The sequence below is a fragment of the Ovis canadensis genome, chromosome 4 (genome assembly GCF_042477335.2).
Source record: "Ovis canadensis isolate MfBH-ARS-UI-01 breed Bighorn chromosome 4, ARS-UI_OviCan_v2, whole genome shotgun sequence".
NCBI classification, from domain to species: Eukaryota; Metazoa; Chordata; class Mammalia; order Artiodactyla; family Bovidae; genus Ovis; species Ovis canadensis.
This window is the reverse complement of record NC_091248.1, coordinates 45,629,231-45,648,496: the sequence shown is the minus strand read 5'-3', so window position 1 is coordinate 45,648,496 and position 19,266 is coordinate 45,629,231. Positions and strand designations below refer to the sequence as shown.

At 41.9% G+C, this 19,266-nt stretch overlaps 1 protein-coding gene across 2 annotated transcripts in view; it reads left to right on the top strand.

Moving 5' to 3' along the window:
* RAPGEF5 (Rap guanine nucleotide exchange factor 5) overlaps positions 1–19,266 on the top strand; it is a 233,557-nt gene that overhangs the window by 76,572 nt on the left and 137,719 nt on the right. For both annotated transcript variants that reach the window (XM_069587656.1, XM_069587657.1), the window contains one exon: positions 18,068–18,116. In XM_069587656.1, the coding sequence (XP_069443757.1) occupies positions 18,068–18,116 (49 nt within the window). The remainder of the gene's footprint in view (positions 1–18,067; positions 18,117–19,266) is intronic.

Genomic DNA, 19,266 nt, shown 5'->3' with positions numbered 1-19,266 from the left:
TTAGTTCACTGATTCCTAAAATGTCAGTGTTCACTCTTGCCATCTCCTTTTGGCCACTTCTAATTTACCTTGATTCATGGACCTAACATTCCAGGTTCCTATGCACTATTGCCATTTACAGCATTGGACCTTGCTTCTATCACCAGTCACATCCACAACCGGGCATTGTTTTCATTTCGGCTCCATCCCTTCATTCTTTCTGGAGTTATTTCTCTAGTGATCTCCAGTAGCATATCGAGCACCTACCGACCTGGGGAGTTCATCATTCAGCATCCTGTCTTTTTGCCTTTTCATACTGTTCATGGGGTTCTCAAGGCAAGAATACTGAAGTGGTTTGCCATTCCTTTCTCCAGTGGACCATATTTTGTCAGAACTCTCCACCATGACCTGTCTGTCTTGGGTGGTCCTATGGGGCGTGGCTCATAGTTTCTTTGAGTTAAGACAAGGCTGTGGTCCATGTGATCAGTTTGATTAGTTTTCTGTGATTTTGGTTTTTATTCTGTCTGCCCTCTGATGGAGAAGGATAAGAGGCTTATGGAAACTTCCTGATGGGAGAGACTGTGGGAGAAACTGGTTCTAGTTCTGATGGGTGGGGCCAGGCTCAGTGATCTTTAATCCAGTTTTCTGTTGATGGGTGGGGCTGTGTTCCCTCCCTGTTGTTTCACCTGAGACCAAACTATGGTGGAGGTACTGAAGACGATGGCAGCCTCCTTCAAAAGGTCCCATGCACACACGCTGCACTCAGTGCCCCCAACCGTGCAGCAGCCACCACCGACCCACTGGGGACCCCTCCGCTAGGGACCCCTGGACACTCACAGGCAAGTCTGGGTCAGTCTCTTTTGGGGTCATTGCTCCTTTCTCCTGGGCCCTGGTTGCACAAGGTTTTGTTTGTGCCCTCCAAGAATCTGTTTCCCCAGTCCTGTGTAAGTTCTGTAATCAAATCCCACTGCCCTCCAAAGTCAAGTTCTCTGGGGGTTCTCAGTCCCTTTGCCAGATCCCCAGTTTGGGAAATCTGTTGTGGGTCCTAGAGCTTTCTTAACAGTGTGAGAATTTCTTTGATATAATTGTTCTGCAGTTTCTGGGTTGTCTCCTCAGTGGCGCTATGGTGGGCTTAATGGTGACCTCCTCCAGGAGGGCTTATAGCAGAGGTTTTGTGACTCAGGTAGCTGCACCCAGAGCCCCTGCCCCTGTGGCAGGCCACGGCTGACCCATACCTCTGCAGGAGACTCAAACACAGGTCTGGCTCGGTCTCTGTGGGGTCTCTGGGTCCTGGTGCGCTCAAGGTTTTGTTTGAGCTCTCCAAGTGTCTCTGGTGGGTATGGGGTTTGGTTCTAAGTGTGATCTCACCCCTCTTACTGTCCTGTTGGGGCTTCTCCTTTTCCCCTGGATGTGGAATATCTTTTTTTCGTGGGATCCAACATTCCCCTGTCAATGGTTGTTCAGCAAGGAGTTGTAGTTTTGGAGTTCTCACAGAGAAGATGAGCTCACGGCCTTCTGCTGCACCATCTTGCCCGTGGTATTCCTGGCACCCTCATGTTCTTTCTCAAAGCTGATGTAGGTGATAATTTTCATCAGTGTAGATTTCTCTCTTGGTATGTCTCTGCTCTATCCAGTTGCTCATTTTCTTCAGCTCATCCAATTTTAGTTTAGAACCCCTCTGTGTTTGATATCCTTAGTGGTATTTTCCAAATTCCTCCTTGTAGGGTACATTATCACTCCTCTGAGAACTAACTACCTTTGACCTTAAAAAAAAAAAAATCTAACCCAAATTACAGATGAAGGTTACTGCTGTAAGTCCTCGACGATCTTGAAGCAGATGAAACCCCAAGAAGTCAACAGGACACATAACTTTTGGTGCAAGTGTTAGAGAAGAAGAGATTTGAGATGGGATTTCTTTTTACAACTCTCTAGGAAAAAAAGACAAAAGACAAAAGAAGAGGTGGTTATAACTGCAGCACATTGTCAACTTCACAGCAAAGTCTTTCCGTGCTTAATGTCCAGAAGTTGTGACATGAACTCCATCAGTTTTTCCATCAGCCATGAACTTGTTCTCTCATGCTTCCTAGCATTCTTTCTAGTAAACGTCATCTCACATTTTCCCTCTCTGGAATCCTGCTTTACAGGTAAAAAGGACCTGATTTTCTGCTCATTAACTAGGACCTGCACTTAACCTGGGCCTGTGACTGTTCTCCCACGTCATCTTTTCCTTAGATAGAATCTCTTGGGAAATGCTTTTCAGGGAGGCACCAGGAACTGAGTCTTAATGAACAACCAATTGTCCTGTATCACCAAAAGCACGACACTAGGAAACTCGAAGACCCCAGCTCCTCAAGGCTGTGTGTCAGCGGTCTTGCTCCTCTCCCTCATTTAGAACTCCTCTCCTTTGCCATGGGTAGTCTTTCTCCTGAACCTTCCCTTGTTTTCTTTAAGGCTTCTCTTTCACAAGAATGTGCTATATCCTTTCTGGGTCTGGAAGCATATAAAGTGGCTAGGATTCCTTTAGTTCATCCTTCTGGATGAATCTATGAGTTGGATTTGATACGGTGGAGAAATTCCTGTTTGGGCAGTCGTGTCCGAAGAGAGGGCTTCCCTAGTGGCTCAGATGGTAAAGAATTTGCCTGCAGTATGGGAGACCCAGGTTCGATCCCTTGGTCAGAAAGATCCCGTGGAGAAAGGAATGGCTGCCCAGTCCGCTATTCCTGGGGCTTCCCTAAAGAGAATGGTGACAGCTTTTTTGATTGGAATTGTTCACATTGGTACCAGTTCAGGAAGAAGAAATAGCATGGGATTTGAGTTTTGCCGAATGTTTAAAAAGTTAGAACTTGGGAGACTTATTTAAGAGATGATATGTAGAGTTAGTAAGGTCTAGAAATAATCTTAGGTTAGGGGAAGAGGGGAGAATCTGTCACAATGAGTACGCAATGCACACCATCCACTGATGAATTTTGCTGCATTTAGAAATACGGCCTTTTTAATGCTAAAGTGCTGATCTCCACTCACTCTTTTTCTGGGCTAGCTGCCTCTTCCTTTCCGGGGAACAGAGGGAGTGGAGTTAATCTCCATTTTCTGAGTCTGTCACAGACCTGAGTGAGCATGTTTGTTCAGAGAATAAAAATGAGTGACTCCCCCAGGGAATGAGTTACCTTGTGTCTGGGGACTGCAAGATCTTGAACACCTTGCCACCTTGTATTTCTCATCTGCGAGGAACATACAATTCCCACTTGGAACTGTAGCCTGGTTCCCGCCCTTCCAGGGGCTTCAGAGCTGCTACGTGATTTGGGGAAGGTCAGGTGGATTGAGATTTGAGAGGAAGTGTCAAATGAGGCCCAGGAAGACAGATCTGGTTTCAGGAAGCATCAAGAAAGCCCCGGAGCACTTGTAGCACAGTCTTGGTGTAGTTTTCCTTGTTCTTGATATTTCTAAGGAGTTGTGGGGTTGATTAGTACCTTTCCTCGTTGTGCTTTAGAGCTACCTTGATCAGCTGTCACAGTGTTCAAGGCACCTTTGGCTGTGGGTTTTTAAGTCTCTAGGACCATGTGGAGAGCTGGTTACAGCTCCTTTAGTTTCTCTCAGGTAGGATCTCACGGTAACACATCACAAAGCCCACGATTATCAATGTGAACATGTAACTCAGTGGTATTTTTCTCTCCTTTGTAAATCAAACAGGCTTAATATAGTCTACATCTACCACTCATCAAGTTGATTCTCTTCATCTTGGGAATACCTCCCTAAATAGCAAAAGATACAGATGTACACACACATGACTTTTTAAAACTAAATACGAACTTATTGTCTCTACTTTCAAAGAAACCAGGACTTGCCTGGTGACTGAGACAGTAAAGCGTCTGCCTACAGTGCTGGAGACCCGGGTTCAGTCCCTGAGTTTGGAAGGTTGTCTGGAGAAGGAAATGGCAACCCACTCCTGGAAAATCCCATGGACAGAGGAGTGTGGTAGGCTATAGTCCGTGGGGTCGCAAAGAGTTGGACATGACTGAGCGACTTCACTTTTCAAAGAAACCGTCTGTACATGCTCGGATCTTGTGGTAACCTAATTTAACTCTAGCCTTGTGATGTATGTTTTGGTTTTTGGTGAATAGCATAGTACCTGGTGTTTTGCCTATGAGCAAATTTTGCCAATGTGCCAATGAGCACATTGTGGGGACATTAACTTAAAAGCATCATTTCAGAAAGATGTCTGTGTGCAGAACCCATTCAAGAATAAAATGTGACTTGAAGAATCACTTGTCAATAAGGGAAGAAGAGTGTGTGTGTATACAATATATTCTGATCTTTGGGTATCAGTTCCCAAGAAGGAGAGAATAATTTTTCTCTGTAATATATATGCAAAACAGACCTTTTTAATTGACAGGGTATACAGATAGACTATAGTTCAAAAGCATCAATTCTTCGGTGCTCAGCTTTCTTTACAATCCCAACTCTAACATCCATACATGACTATGGGAAAAACCATAGCCTTGACTAGACAGACCTTTGTGGACAAAGTAATGTCTCTGCTTTTTAATATGCTGTCCAGGTTGGTCATAACTTTCCTTCCAAGGAGTAAGTGTCTTTTTATTTCATGGCTGCAGTCACCACCGGTAGTGATTTTGGAGCCCAAGAAAATAAAGTCTGCCACTGTTTCCACTGTTTCCCCATCTACTTCCCATGAAGTGATGGGACCAGATGCCATGATCTTCATTTTCTAAATGTTGAGCTTTAAGCCAACTTTTTCACTCTCCTCTTTCACTTTCATCAAGAGGCTCTTTAGTTCCTCTTCACTTTCTGCCATAAGGGTGGTGTCATCTGCATATCTGAGGTTATTGATGTTTTTCCTGGCAATCTTGATTCCAGCTTGTGCTTCATCCAGCCCAGAATTTCTCATGATGTACTCTGCATAGAAGTTAAATAAGCAGGGTGACAATATACAGCCTTGACGTTCTCCTTTTCCTATTTGGAACCAGTCTGTTGTTCCATGTCCAGTTCTAACTGTTGGTTCCAGACCTGCATACAGATTTCTCAAGAGGCAGGTCAGATGGTCTGGTATTCCCATCTCTTTCAGAATTTTCCACAATTTTGTGTGATCTACACAGTCAAAGGCTTTGGCATAGTCAATAAAGCAGAAATAGATGCTTTTCTGGAACTCTCCTGCTTTTTTGATGATCCAGTGCACGCTGGCAATTTGATCTCTGGTTCCTCTGCCTTTTCTAAAACCAGCTTGAACATCTGGAATTTCTTGGTTCACGTATTGTTGAAAACTGGCTTGGAGAATTTTTAGTGCCAAAGAATTGATGCTTTTGAACTGTGGTGTTGCAGAAGACTCTTGAGAGTCCCTTGGACTGCACAGAGATCCAACCAGTCCATCCTAAAGGAAGTCAGTCCTGAATATTCATTGAAGAGACTGATGCTGAAGCTGAAGCTCCAATACATTGGCCACCTGGTGTGTAGAACTGACTCATTTGAAAAGATCCTGATGCTGGGAAAGATTGAAGGCAGGAGGAGAAGGGGACAACAGAGGGTGAGATGGCTGGATGGCATCACTGACTCAATGGACATGAGTTTGAGTAAACTCCGGGAGTTGGTGATGGACAGGGAGGCCTGGTGTGCTGCAGTCCATGGGGTCGCAAAGAGTTGGAGACGACTAAGCAACTGAACTGAACAGATAGACCATTTATTTAGCCATCAGTTTGTACATTAATAGTCACAGGTTTGTGGAGTGTTACTGTGAAATCCTATCTAAGGCAAGTGGAAGGAGCTTTCAAAGGATGATCCATGAACATTTCATGTTGGGTTGCTTCTTTTGTGCATTTGTTTAAAATAGAACTTCTTATAGCTGCTTAGATGAAATTTAATTTTACATAGTTAAATGGTCAGTCAATGGTACAGTTTTAGTATTATGTCCATTTGTGAAGAAGGACCAGGAGGCATGTAAAAAAGAGAAAACTACTTGAGTTTTTGGTGGTGATGGAATAAGTAAATTTTAAATTAATTTTTTTTATGCTGTTGTATTAATATAATCAGAATATGAGGAAATTTTATGTGCATACTAGGTGGTTAGAATTAGGGTGAATTCTGTGTCAAAATGATGATAATTGTTACTATGAATTATGCTTTGCAAATTTTAAAAATTTATCTGACACTTGGGTTATTTAACTTGACTATAAAGACAATAATTAAAAAAAAAAATTTCCAGAATAAAAAAGTTGCCCATAGTGAAACTGCTTAGAAATGACTCACTATTGACACTTTAGTGTTTATTACTTTCTAGTTTATGTGTGTGTATATTTTGTAAAATATGTCAAAAAAATGACTCTTATTTTGAGGCCCGTACTTTTCCCTTAATGTATTTTCAGCACCAGCAGTACCTCCTGTGACATCGGTTGTGGTTCATAGCACCCTATACCATGGATTTATCATCCCCTGACCATTATGGTTGTTTTCCATTTTTTGTATTAGAAACAGCACAGATGAACTTCTATATGGGGAAATTATTGAAAAAACTTGTTTGCAGATATAAATGTATTAGCCAGTTGCTGAGTTATGAAGACCAAATGAGATCTGGGTAAAAGGCTGAGACTGGGTGATTTTTGTTGAGTTCTTACCTTGTGCAAGCATCCTGCTTCTGTTTCTTATGCAGCATCACATTTCAGCCTTGCACACCACAGGGGGTTGTTATTTGCATTGCAGAGGTGAAGCATTTGAGACAGGAAATATTGAGTAATTAAAAATAGCAATTTTTACTATTGTACAGTAATTGCTATAGTAATGAAAAATAGCAATTTAGGGTTCAAAAAGCAATTCTCTACATTATCTTCACTTAGGATACTTCATAGTTACTGAATAGGTCTCAATAGGTGGGGTTTGATTATAGAGTCTTCTTATTTGAAGAATTGTATAAAATGAAACCTATGCAATTTTATTAAACAGCATTTTAACTTTAGCCTGTTAGGGATCATGAGATACTGCAAACATGACTGCATGGTTTAGCAATTCAGATATTTATTCAGACTGGCTCTCAAGTCATGGGATTCCATTGTGTGAACTCAGAGGTATGTTCTGGTAAAGATGTTACAGCAGGTAAATCATGACCCAGGACTAGACTTATTAGCATGTTACTATAAAATCCTAAAATGGGGTTCAAGGCTAGTTTTCCAAGCGGGCTCTGAGGATCTGAGTTGCTGTACCTTAGTAGGTAGAATGACCCCAAAGATGAATGCACTATTTGGCACCTGTAAATACTCACTATGTGGTAAAAGGTACTCTGCTGATGTAATTAGTGTACAGATCTGGATCGTCTGCAAGTACCCAGTCTAATCCTGTGAACCTTGCTCGGTGAGCATCAAAGAGAAATGGCAGAAGAGAGAATAAGGAAAGATCCCGAGCGTGAGGATTCAGTGTGTTGCTGCTGGCTCTGAGAAGTAGGTCTTCCTGTGCCAGGACCAGAGAGAGGCTTCGAGGAGCTCAGGGCAGGTTCCAGGTGACGCAAGCAAGGGAATGGGTCCCCTAGTCACATAGATGCAGGAACCAGACTTTGCCAACAGCCTGGATGCACTTGGAAGCATCTTCTCTCCCAGGGTCTCCACAGGGAACACAGCTCCACCTGTACCTTCATTTTTGGCCTCATAAGTCTCTAAGCAGAGGATCCAGCTGAACCATGCTTCCTCTGCACTTCTAACCTATGGCAGTGTGAGATGATCAGTGGGTGTTCTCTTAAGCTTCTCAGTGGGTCGTGATTTGCTAGGGCAAATACAAAAGCAATACACACTCCTTGTTGAATACAGCTGCAATCCCTTGATTCATTCAACAGCAGTTGTCTCTTGGATGCCAAAAGCTGCCAGGCCACAGCTCGTTGGTTGATCCCCCTGAAGTTTCAAAGTGAATTTCTAAATCTGAGGTCTGTCTTACATGCATTTGTAAAAGCTTCAGAATTCTGTAGAAATCTAAAAGCATATTTAAAAAATATATAAACTCTAGAAATACCTGCCCTGTAGGCACTGTTATAACTTTTCAGTGAAGCCTGTCAGTCACTTTTATGCTACTGGCAATATGGGGGCCGTGTAGGAGGCATATGATAAGCAGAAGCAATACTGATTGTCAAGGAGTTTTAATAATTTAGATGGGAAGAAGGGTTTAAACAAATGAATAGTAAAGCAACTAGGGACTGAAATGTCCTTCTATTATAATTTGTTGTTAAGCTCAGCTGTATTACTTATAGTAATGCGATGATGATGATGGTAATGGTAGCTAACATGCAAAGTAGCACTCACTATTGCAGTCGCCATTCCTGGATGCTTTATAGGTGTTAACTCACTTCATGCCCATAGCAGTCCCGTGCTGTGGGGTGGAGGGCTGTGACTCTGCCCCAACAACCAGATTCCCAGGTCTCCCTCAAGGTTGGCATAAACTAGACGAAGATTTCCTGTTCCTCTTACAGGCTTTTGGATCTTGTGTCCTGTATCTTGTTCTTCCAGGATGTCCTCCCACATTCGCAGTTTTTGTAGATAGACTTCCTGGTTGGAAGGGGTCTTAGATGATCTGGATTCATGCCAGTGCAGGACGTGTAACGGCCCTTGTTGTTCAGTTGCTCAGTCGTGTCTGACTCTTTGTGACCCCGTGAACTGCAGCATGCTAGCCTTCCTTGTCCTTAACTAAGTCTCTGAGTTTGCTCAAACTCGTGTCCATTGAGTCAGTGATGCCATTCAACCATCTCATCCTCTGTTGACCCCTTCTCGTCTTTTCTTCAATCCTTCAACTTCTATAGGACCTATCCCTTCTGATGGGAGATCCTCACTGTAGATCCTTGGAATGTCTAGAGCTATAGGTTATACTCCTGCTGCAGTTTAGAAACTTACTTCCAAAAAGCACACTAATTAAGAAAGGGCATGTAAGAAATGACACGTAATATGAAATAAAAGGCATGCTAAAGACATAAGTTTGCAAATTATGTCTTTAAAGATACTTTGTTAAATAAACCATATCATATAAATCTATTGAAGAATCATTACATGTGACACAGATTGAAAATACTCTGGTCTTACCAGAAAATGGAAAAAAGTAACTTGAGATATAAAATGTATATTAAAAAATGTATTGATGTAAGCATAATTAATGTTTTATTTCATTGTCATAGCAAAACCCAGGGTGTCCAATGTGTACATGTTTCCTTATAACATTTCATATATATAAAATGTTCATCAAGAAATTCACGTGGATGAGCAGTTAGAGCTTTGGGGAAATGACTAGATCAAGAATTGTGAGAGCAGCTTTGAAGACTGAAGGAGCAGATTCCCCTGCTCTTTTGAAAAGATGTCAGTGTCATTTGCTTGCTCTTTTCAGATTACATTTGGCCGGTACATCTGTAGCATCTCCTGTTGTTTGTGCCATGAAATTGAAGAGATTTCCGCAGTAAGGAATGGCCTCCAACTGTTCTTTTTCATCTGTTTGTTGAGATTTGCACCCCCCGCCCCCCGTCTCTGTTAGCTAGATGAAATGGCAATAATATCCCCAACTGTTCTACTGCAGACTGACAGGCGACTCCCAGGAGGTTTATGCTTGTTCTCTTTTGATGATAGTGGATAATTTGGGTAGGAGGCATTCATAAAACAAATCTTTAGAATAAGTCCTTGGTCTGGGAACTTCTGAAATTTGCCTTCCCATATGAAGCATCTTCTACTGAACTTCACATAGTAGACCATTTCCACTGTGGGTAGCTCTGAGTATTTGAAAGTTTGTAGAGCTAAAACATGCCTTTTTGCCACAAGAGAAGCCACTGCAATGAAAAGCCCACACATCACAACAAAGAGTAGCCCCTGCTTGCCACAACTAGAGAAAACCCAAGCACACCAATGAAGAACTCCCTCACCCAAAGAAAGGAGATGTGGAAATAGGTGATACTGAAGACCAGATGAAAAGAATATTACATATGAAATATTGGACATTGGGCTCTGTCATGGTGTCATGGGAAGTCTTTGAAGAGTTTTTTAGCAAGCGATGTAATATAAGATATATATTTTCTATTGAGTATGATGTGGTTTGAAGAGAGGTAAATGAGAGGCAGCAGTCTGAGTTGGGAGGAGATGGTGGGCTGCGTTAAAACAAGAACAGCTCACTTCTTGGCTTGAGACCCTGGGTACATGGTGGTACCATTCACTGCCTGGGTATATGGGCCATGCTGCAGATTAGAGAGAGGAGGGAAGTGGTAAGAAAGCGACTTCACATTTGGAAGTGTTGAGTTTGAGTTGCTCATGGGGCATTTAGGTCCTGGAGGTAGATGGGGATGAGACTTTTGGACCCTGGAAATGCGGATAGATTGAGAGTGAAGTAAGCCAGAAAGAAAAACACCAATACAGTATACTAACACATATATATGGAATTTAGGAAGATGGCAATGACGACCCTGTATGCAAGACAGCAAAAAAGACACAGATGTGTATCTGTGGACTTTTGGACTCAGAGGGAGAGGGAGAGGGTGGGATGATTTGGGAGAATGGGAATTCTAACATGTATACTATCATGTAAGAATTGAATCGCCAGTCCATGTCTGACGTAGGGTGCAGCATGCTTGGGGCTGGTGCATGGGGATGACCCAGAGAGATGTTGTGGGGAGGGAGGTGGGGGGGGGGGTCATGTTTGGGAACGTATGTAAGAATTAAAGATTTTAAAATTTAAAAAATAAAAAAAAAATTAAAAAAAAAGAAATCCTGTGAGTAAGTGAGGTTGCCTAGGGAGGACGAATAGAAAGAGAAGGTTGAGAGGGCTAAGAACAAACCACTGAGAGGGTCATCAAAACTTAAAGATAAGGGAAAGCGAATCCTTGAGGGAAGAGGAGTGGCAGCCAGAGAGAAAAGAGAAAAGCCTGGAGGGTGTGGTGTCATGGAATCCTAGAGGCTAAGAGCAAGAGGACGTGTAACGTGCCAGACCCTGCAGTTGAGGACAAGATAAACGAAGGCTGCCACGCCACATCGACTGCGACGAGTGATCACCTCGGGGTTGTCCTGTGAATCCTGTCGCCTCCTCATAACCTAAACAGATGGTGCTTCAAACTGAGTACAGTCCAGGTGTTGCCCTCTCTGGAGTCCATCATTTCTTGGTGACCTGAATGTCATCCTCGTACTATTCCAAAACCATTGTTATGCAATCCTAGATAATCTCATTTCCATTGTTAACTTATACCTTGCTTATGATCAACTAAAACTTATCACGTCTTTTTAATGTGAACCTCGTGCATGGTAGATACATGTGCAAGCAGCAGACCTAAATAACGGACTTAAAAAGCGAACTCACATATAGGGACTTCCCCGGTGGGGCAGTGGCTAGAGACTCCGTGCTTCCAGTGCAGGGGGCCTGGGTTCAGTCCCTGGGCAGGGAACTAGGTGCCACTTGCCGCGTGTGAACCTGAAAGCTCACATGTTGAAACTAAGACCTGGCACAGCCAAGTGAATAAATGTTTAAAAAAAAGAAAAAAGGAAAAGAACTTACATGTAGGACTTTATTCCACTAGTCAGTTTCAGGTCACTTATGTATGTATTAGTCTTTGGCCAGTGATTATCTAAGTTAAAATAAATAGACATATCTGTATTTAGTCCACAAAGTCTTTATGAGATTTTTTAAAAAATATCCCTAATATCCTTGAAATAAGAATAAGCATATTTTATCGTCGTAGCATGCTTATCAAACACATCTTTGATACGGTGAGAGCAGTTATTAGGAAAACAACTATTTACTAAATAAACTATTAGGTGGAGAGCAGTACTGTCTCCATAATTAATTTTCTAATTATGGGTTGACATTAGCAGGTAATCACAGGATTATTCATGTGTCAGTCCTGTGGCAATATTAACTATTTAGAACAGAAGAGTGAATTTGGAAATAGGAAAATGGGCCACTGAGGAACAAAGAAAATTGTCACTGACTATGTGGCTATTTCTTCATGGGACAGAAGTCTAGCCACCATCACTACTCAGTTTACATCTTATCCAAAAATATGATGATGGCTTTAATAAGCATATTTATTTATTTATCTAGAATTTTTAACCCTGTTTTGGAAGCAAGTATATTTGGGAATAAAACAGGAAAGTGTATTGAATTATGTTTCTTCTTACATTCAATTTAGGAAATTGAGAAAATGTGTTCTGTGTTTTAGAAACATTTTGATTATATTATCAACATTTAAAGATTTGTAAGATTAATATGTTTACTAAAAAGCTTTAGGAAATTTGTGAATTCATGATTTTCTGTAAAATTAGTTCGTAAGGATGGCCCTTTGGTGGCATCTGTCGCTGTTGGTCTGTCCCCCACAGTGACCTTCACTGGCTTTCTCCAGCTTCTTGCTTGGTTTTCAGGGGCCTCTTCCTCCAGGAAGGCCACCACATCTTCTCAGTTGACCTCTCCATGGCCACGATCTCTGGCACTCGGGGCTTGTATTTGACACTTTCTGTTGCCTCTTGAATCTTGCGCTGATGCAAGACTCATTGAGTCTGAAAGCCTTATAAAGCCAGAGAAAAATAGCCAAAATGCTGGAACTGAGACTAACCCTGATTCTTGTTGAATTTCAGGGCTATTTTGTGAGTAGCCCTGCTGGTTTTTAAACATAGAAAGCCAAAATACTTCAACATTTAAAAACATTTTAAAATTGCTGATGGGTACCCAGAGGAGAAAGGAAGTTTTGACATGTGGTTTATCAGTCCCTTCAGTTCAGTTCAGTTCAGTCGCTCAGTCATGTCTGACTCTTTGTGACCCCATGAATCGCAGCACGCCAGCACGTCCATCACCATCTCCCAGAGTTCACTCAGACTCATGTCCATCGAGTCAGTGATGCCATCCAGCCATCTCATCCTCGGTTGTCCCCTTCTCCTCCTGCCCCCAATCCCTCCCAGCATCAGAGTCTTTTCCAATGAGTCAGCTCTTCTCAGGAGGTGGCCAAAGTACTGGAGTTTCAGCTTTAGCATCATTCCTTCCAAAGAAATCCCAGGGCTGATCTCCTTCAGAATGGACTGGTTGGATCTCCTTGCAGTCCAAGGGACTCTCAAGAGTCTTCTCCAACACCACACTTCCAAAGCATCAATTCTTCAGCGCTCAGCCTTCTTCACAGTCCAACTCTCACATCCATACATGACCACAGGAAAAACCATAGCCTTGACTAGATGGAACTTAGTCGGCAAAGTAATGTCTCTGGTTTTGAATATGCTATCTAGGTTGGTCATAACTTTTCTTCCAAGGAGTAAGCGTCTTTTAATTTCATGGCTGCAGTCACCATCTGCAGTAATTTTGAAGCCCCCAAAGATAAAGTCAGACACTGTTTCCACTGTTTCCCCATCTATTTCCCATGAAGTGATGGAACCAGATGCCATGATCTTCGTTTTCTGAGTGTTGAGCTTGAAGCCAACTTTTTCACTCTCCTCTTTCACTTTCATCAACAGGGTTTTTAGTTCCTCTTCACTTTCTGCCATAAGGGTGGTGTCATCTGCATATCTGAGGTTATTGATATTTCTCCAGGCAATGTTGATTCCAGCTTGTGTTTCTTCCAGTCCAGCGTTTCTCATGATGTACTCTGCATAGAAATTAAATAAGCAGGGTGACAATATACAGCCTTGACGTACTACTTTTCCTATTTGAACCATCCATTATTCACAAATCTCAAATATAAAAGCCCTAAAAAACAAAAGGTTTCGTAATTTGTGTGTTTGTGTGCTTAGTTGCTAAGTGATGTCCTACTCTTTTGTGACCCCATGGTCTGCAGCCTGCTAAGCTCCTCTGTCCATGGAATTTCCCAGACAAGAAAAGTGAAAGGGGTTGCCATTTCCTCCTCCGGGAGATCTTCTCGATGTAGGGATTGAACTCGCATCTCCAGAGTCTCCTGCAGATGGATTCTTTACCATTCTGCCACCTGGTGCCAAAATCTAACCTAAACTGAATATATTTAGTAGGAAATCCTGAGACTCCTCCTAGTCTGTCTTTATCCCATTTGGTATGAATAATCATACATTTCATTACAGGAATATTAGTGTGTCTGATTTCTTATTATAAGACTTCCCTGAGGGTGTGACATAGGTAGGGAACACTTCTGAACTACGTAAAATGTTCAGTCACCAATTCGATGAACATGAGTTTGAGCAAGCTCCGGGAGATGATGAAGGAAAGGGGAGCCTGGCGTGCTGCAGTCCATGGGGTCTCAAAGAGTCGGACATGACTGAGCAACTGAACAGCACAGGCTTGTGATAGACCACTGTAAGAATGTACTTCCGGTCAGATCTACAGCAGTGCATTTCTTCTAATTTTCTAGGCAGTGGTTTAGCGCTCTCATAATAAATAAAAACAGTGGTGAATATCAGAGCATGGCTCTTGGCCACTTTTAAATATACATTTATATGGATATGTTTTTTGATACTGATCTAAGAAGAGGGTTCCATTTGTGTCGTGATGAGAGGCTTACATTAAGGAGATCAAGTAGAAGGATAATTGTCTATAAAAGACTTTTCAGTGTAACAGACTCTTCCCCCAAGTTAATGGTTTAAAACAGCACGTATTTACTGTACCTTCTTCTTTTTTTTTTTTTTTAAGTGAAACAGGTTAAGTGTTTATTAGGAAAAAGGGTATGTGTGGATAGACACACACAGGCGAACTCAGAGAGAGTCGCCACATATTTAGTATCTTCATCAGTCCCTGAATGTTAGGAATTCAGGAGCATCTTAACTGGTTAGTTTTTGCTCAGGGTTCCCAGAAAGTTATTATCAAAATGTGGGCCAGGATTTCAGACATCTGGAAACTTGAGCGTTGCTGGGGTGTTACGTTTCTTTTTCAGTGCCGACAAGTCCCTTATTAGTGCTTACAAAGAAAAGTCTAGTCTCTGTGTCTGCAGTTCAGAATAAACCTAACAAGGATTTGCTAAAGGAGGCTTGGAGTCCTAATTTGTTCTGAAGATTTCTGCTGCAAGTCCCTTCTTAGGGGAGTGCCTTCTCTTTGGATTTTCCTTGTCTTCCCTCAGGCAGCCTTTTTTCCCCCCCACCTCCCCTGGGTTCTGTCTCTGTTCCCTTAAAGTTGCCTCTTCATCCACCTCCTGTGGGTCAGTGCAAGCGTGTTGATGGCCCTGAGTCACGGTGCTGAAAAGTTGGTTGCCTCAGTAGAGCTTTGCCCAGAAGACAGGCATTAGTCACAATTGAAAATAATGAAATAATGATTGCTGGTGTGTCTTAAAAAAGTGCTAAGAGGATACTTGTTGTTGTTCTGTCACTAAGTCGTGTCCGCCTCTTGCAGCCCCATAGACTGCAGCACGCCAGCCTTCCCTGTCCTTCACTGTCTCCCTGAGTTTCCTCATGTCCACTGAGTCAGTGATGCCTTCCAGCCATCTATAGGAGACTCTGACAGGATCTCACCCAGTCTGTGATTTGTTTGCTCAATGCTTTCTCCTTTGTATTTTGGAGGAGGAATAACCTATCCTTGGGGTTTTGCTCAAAAATGTTTTCCCTCAGGGGCATAAATGTGGAAACTATTTTACGCGCCACCGCATGTAACATTTTGCACGTCCTCCCTGACTGCAGATGTTCAGGGGATGTGGTGTGGTACAGTAGAGTATTCTCATTTATTTTATGGGAAAAAGAAAAAGCTTAGGTTCATTTTTAACTGTGAAGTTCTTGTCTTTCTCACTATCCGTTTTTTTTTTTTTTTCAATCTTCTTGGCTTCCCAAAAAGTGCTCTATAGGTTTCTTGCTTATCCTTTTTCTCCCTTTCTTTCTCCACCAAATCTTTGCAGAGATGTTTTATATAGTGTTGGGAATATAACATTTTCCTTTTCTGAGCTACTTCTGTTTTGAGTCTTATTTCTAAATCGAGAAAGAAAAACTGAAGCTCTCATGAAGAGAGTATCAGATATGGAAAACTGAAGGAGGAGAATGGAGAAGACAGCTTTAAGTGAGCCGCCTTCTGCATCTTTTCCTGTCTCTGCTATCTTCCTATGTCTGAGCCAAGAAGAGTCTTCCCTAGGCGCCCATAACATTAGGAAGCCGTTGACAGGGTCCCAGGGAGCCTTTGTAATCTGTATCTTTGTCCACCTCCAAATATTCTCCCCTGTAACAGGAGAGAATTCTGAAGAGAGAGGCTGTTACTACGATAAACCTTACACACAATTTCAAATATATAAAACAGGCGCTAATTTGTGTTTTATTTTTTTGCTTTTTATTACTACACATGCAAGTATTTTGTAAAGGCTTTCCTCTGATTAATCATCACTTCTGTCTCTCCCAACTCTCTTTTTCTGCATAAGTTCTTCAACTAAATTTTTGTCTGTGAGCATTATTATTTTTTTTTAACTTTTAATTTTGTATTTGAGTAGAAGTGGCTGAGCATGCACGCATGCGCACGCGCACACACACACACACACACACACACACACACACACACAGCTGACTGACAAATAATGTTGTTTCCGGTGAATAGTGAAGGGACTCAGCCACACATATACATATATCCCTTCGGCCCCAAACTCCTTTCCCATCCAGGATGCCACATAACATTGAGCAGAGTTCCACGTGCTATACAATAGGTCTTTTGTTTGTTATCCATTATCAGTACAGCAGTGTGTACGTGTCAGTCCCAAATTCCCTAACTGCCCCTTCTCCCCGTCCTCCTCTCAGCAACCATCAGATGTTCTCTGAGTCTTTAGTCTCTTTCTGTTCTGCAAGTTCATATGTATCATTTCTTTTTAGATTCCAGATATAAGGGGTGTCGTATGATACTTCTCCTCCTCTGTCTGACTTACTCCACTCACTGTGACAGTCTCTGGGTCCGTCTGTGTTGCTGCAGATGGCATCATTTCGTTTTTCTCAATGACTCAGTGATACCCCCTTGTATATGTGTACCACATCTTTATCCATTCCCCCACGAGTGTTTTTGGATTTCAGACCCCCACCATTAGTTAGTGAGGGGCTGATTATCTTCTCATGACAGTATAATTTTCCTGAGGAAGTCCCAAGAAAGCCAAGGATTAGTTGAATCGAGAGTATATAGACCCTTTGGACTGGCATTCATACTGGCCAGCCAGGGAAGCGTGACAGTACAGCAGTGTGCGGGAGGGGCAGTGCTTTCTTCAGGGATGACGGTACGTTGATCCTTGTGGTATGGATCCCAGGCAGAGTCCCAGTGTCTCACTGAGCTGCTTTTGCCTTCACATACCTCAGTGTAAATTAGATTAATTTCCATAGCAAATCTTCTGTAACCTTGAACTTTCACACTCTGCCTTTAAAATGTCACTTGTGTAACACATTAAGCTGCAGGGCCCTTCCAAACTCACTACCACCACCCCTTCAGACCTCCAAAAGTTTCCCAGATATTATCCTCATGTTATCTTTTTTTCCCCCACATTATCTTTGCAAGTGACTGTGGTTATCTTTCTTGGTCTCTGTTTTATGTTCCTTTTTGAGAAAGGATTTAAGCATATATGTTCAGGGAAGAGAGAGAGAATGAGTAAATAAGCAAAAATCTGGACAATAAGTGAGGTTGAAGGCACTTAGGATATTAAAGTTCATCCTGCCTGTTCCCATTTCACCTGCCCTGTGTGTTGATAGCATTTGCTTTTATGCAGCGTGTTATCTGAAACGGTTGCTGTTAAACCTGTCAGGCCTCCAGTGATCGTTCACTGTATTCAGAGAGAAGTCCAATTAAACTAGGGTCACCTACCTCAGTTTTTCCAGAATTTCTGTATAAACTAGAATCTTTGAGAGAGAAAAAATATTTGCGATCTTTGCCACAGTATTGTGCCTGTTTTAATAATTTATTTGCATTATTTCTGAATGTTACACCGTTATGTCTTTGAGGTACTTCCCATCAAAGCGTCATAAGTAACAATGTTTTCCAATGTGTACATTCTGGCAACTGTTTATAATTTCTTTTTAAAAGAAGTCAATTAGATACTTTGAGGTTTTCAGCCTAAAATTCCTATGCAGAAGTTTTTCCATATTATTAAAAACAAACAAAAATATGGCAGCAAACTTAACTCTGATCTCAACAGCTCTTAACTTTGCAAATACCTATGTTTTTCTTATTCTAATTTGATGTTTTCCCCCTAATATTTTCTTAGGTGCAGAGAGAGCTAGCAGCTGTTATTGCTTTGAAAGCAAGGAAGTCTGGTGAGTAGTCTTTCTTGGGGCTGGAGGAAGATTCTGGTTCTTTGGGGATGTTTCACATGTCATGTGGTTGTGAGCAGTTGAATGTATCCCGGGAAGACTTGGTCCAGAAAGCATATCTCCATTTGTTTTAAAAAGTATTTATTCTGCTGTCAAAATAGCACAGTCATATATACAGTTTTTTCAAATTTCACTGCCTGGCTTTATTTCATGCTGCAAGGAAAAAAGAAATTCAAAATTAAAAATGTGTTTGCAGCCCACTGCAAGCATGGGTCTAGGTACCCAGCAAAAGAAAGCAAACCACTTTACCTTACTTGTCATAATGACAGAAGAAAATAGATAATGTAATGGTGGTCTCTGTTTTATATTTCTCATCTCAAAGTGGCTTCTTAAAAAAATAATTGAATTGTCTAATAACATTTCATAGCAAGCATGTTTCATAGGAACTGATGGTATGGATCCAATTCCTAATACCTTAGGAAGCAATCTGGGAATATAATAAGTGGAAAGGAAAAGGGAGCTCTCAGCTACATCTTGAGGAGAGAAAGCCATGTTTTGCTGAAATTCAGTATGAAACAGACGCTCAGTGAGGTGGAGAACACTTGCTTTGAAAAGAAGAGTAACAGGAGGACCCTCGCTGTTCAGAGGAGGCCGTGCTGAATGGAATGGCAAACAGAGGGGAGGTGCTTCATGGAGAATGTTAAACTAGGGTAAGACTTTTCAGGTGAAAGCACTATGACAAAATCAGAGAGTTGCCAAGGTTTGAAGAAATGCCTGGAACAGAGATGTCTTCAGAGCAGAAGTCAAACATTTTGCATCTTCCTTTTTCTAACTAGAAACGAAAACTTTGCTTTTCTCTCGGTGACTTTTGGGATCAAACGCACCTTGTTGTGTTTGTACTATGTCTTTGTTGATTTGGCTGTTGTAGAAGATGCAGAGACTGGACACTATAAAGGTGGTGGATAAGAAATGCGAGGCACAGCGACGTGGATCCGCAGAGCCCAGGCAGTGGGAATGGCATTAGATCGTGGATATTTGCATAGGTGGAGGCCAAGAGGGAGAAGGGGCACCAGTATACAGGTTGTAGGTGGGGAGTCTTAGAAATAAATTGTGCTAGAGCTGATGTAGTTTCCTACAACCGTAAGGAGACAAA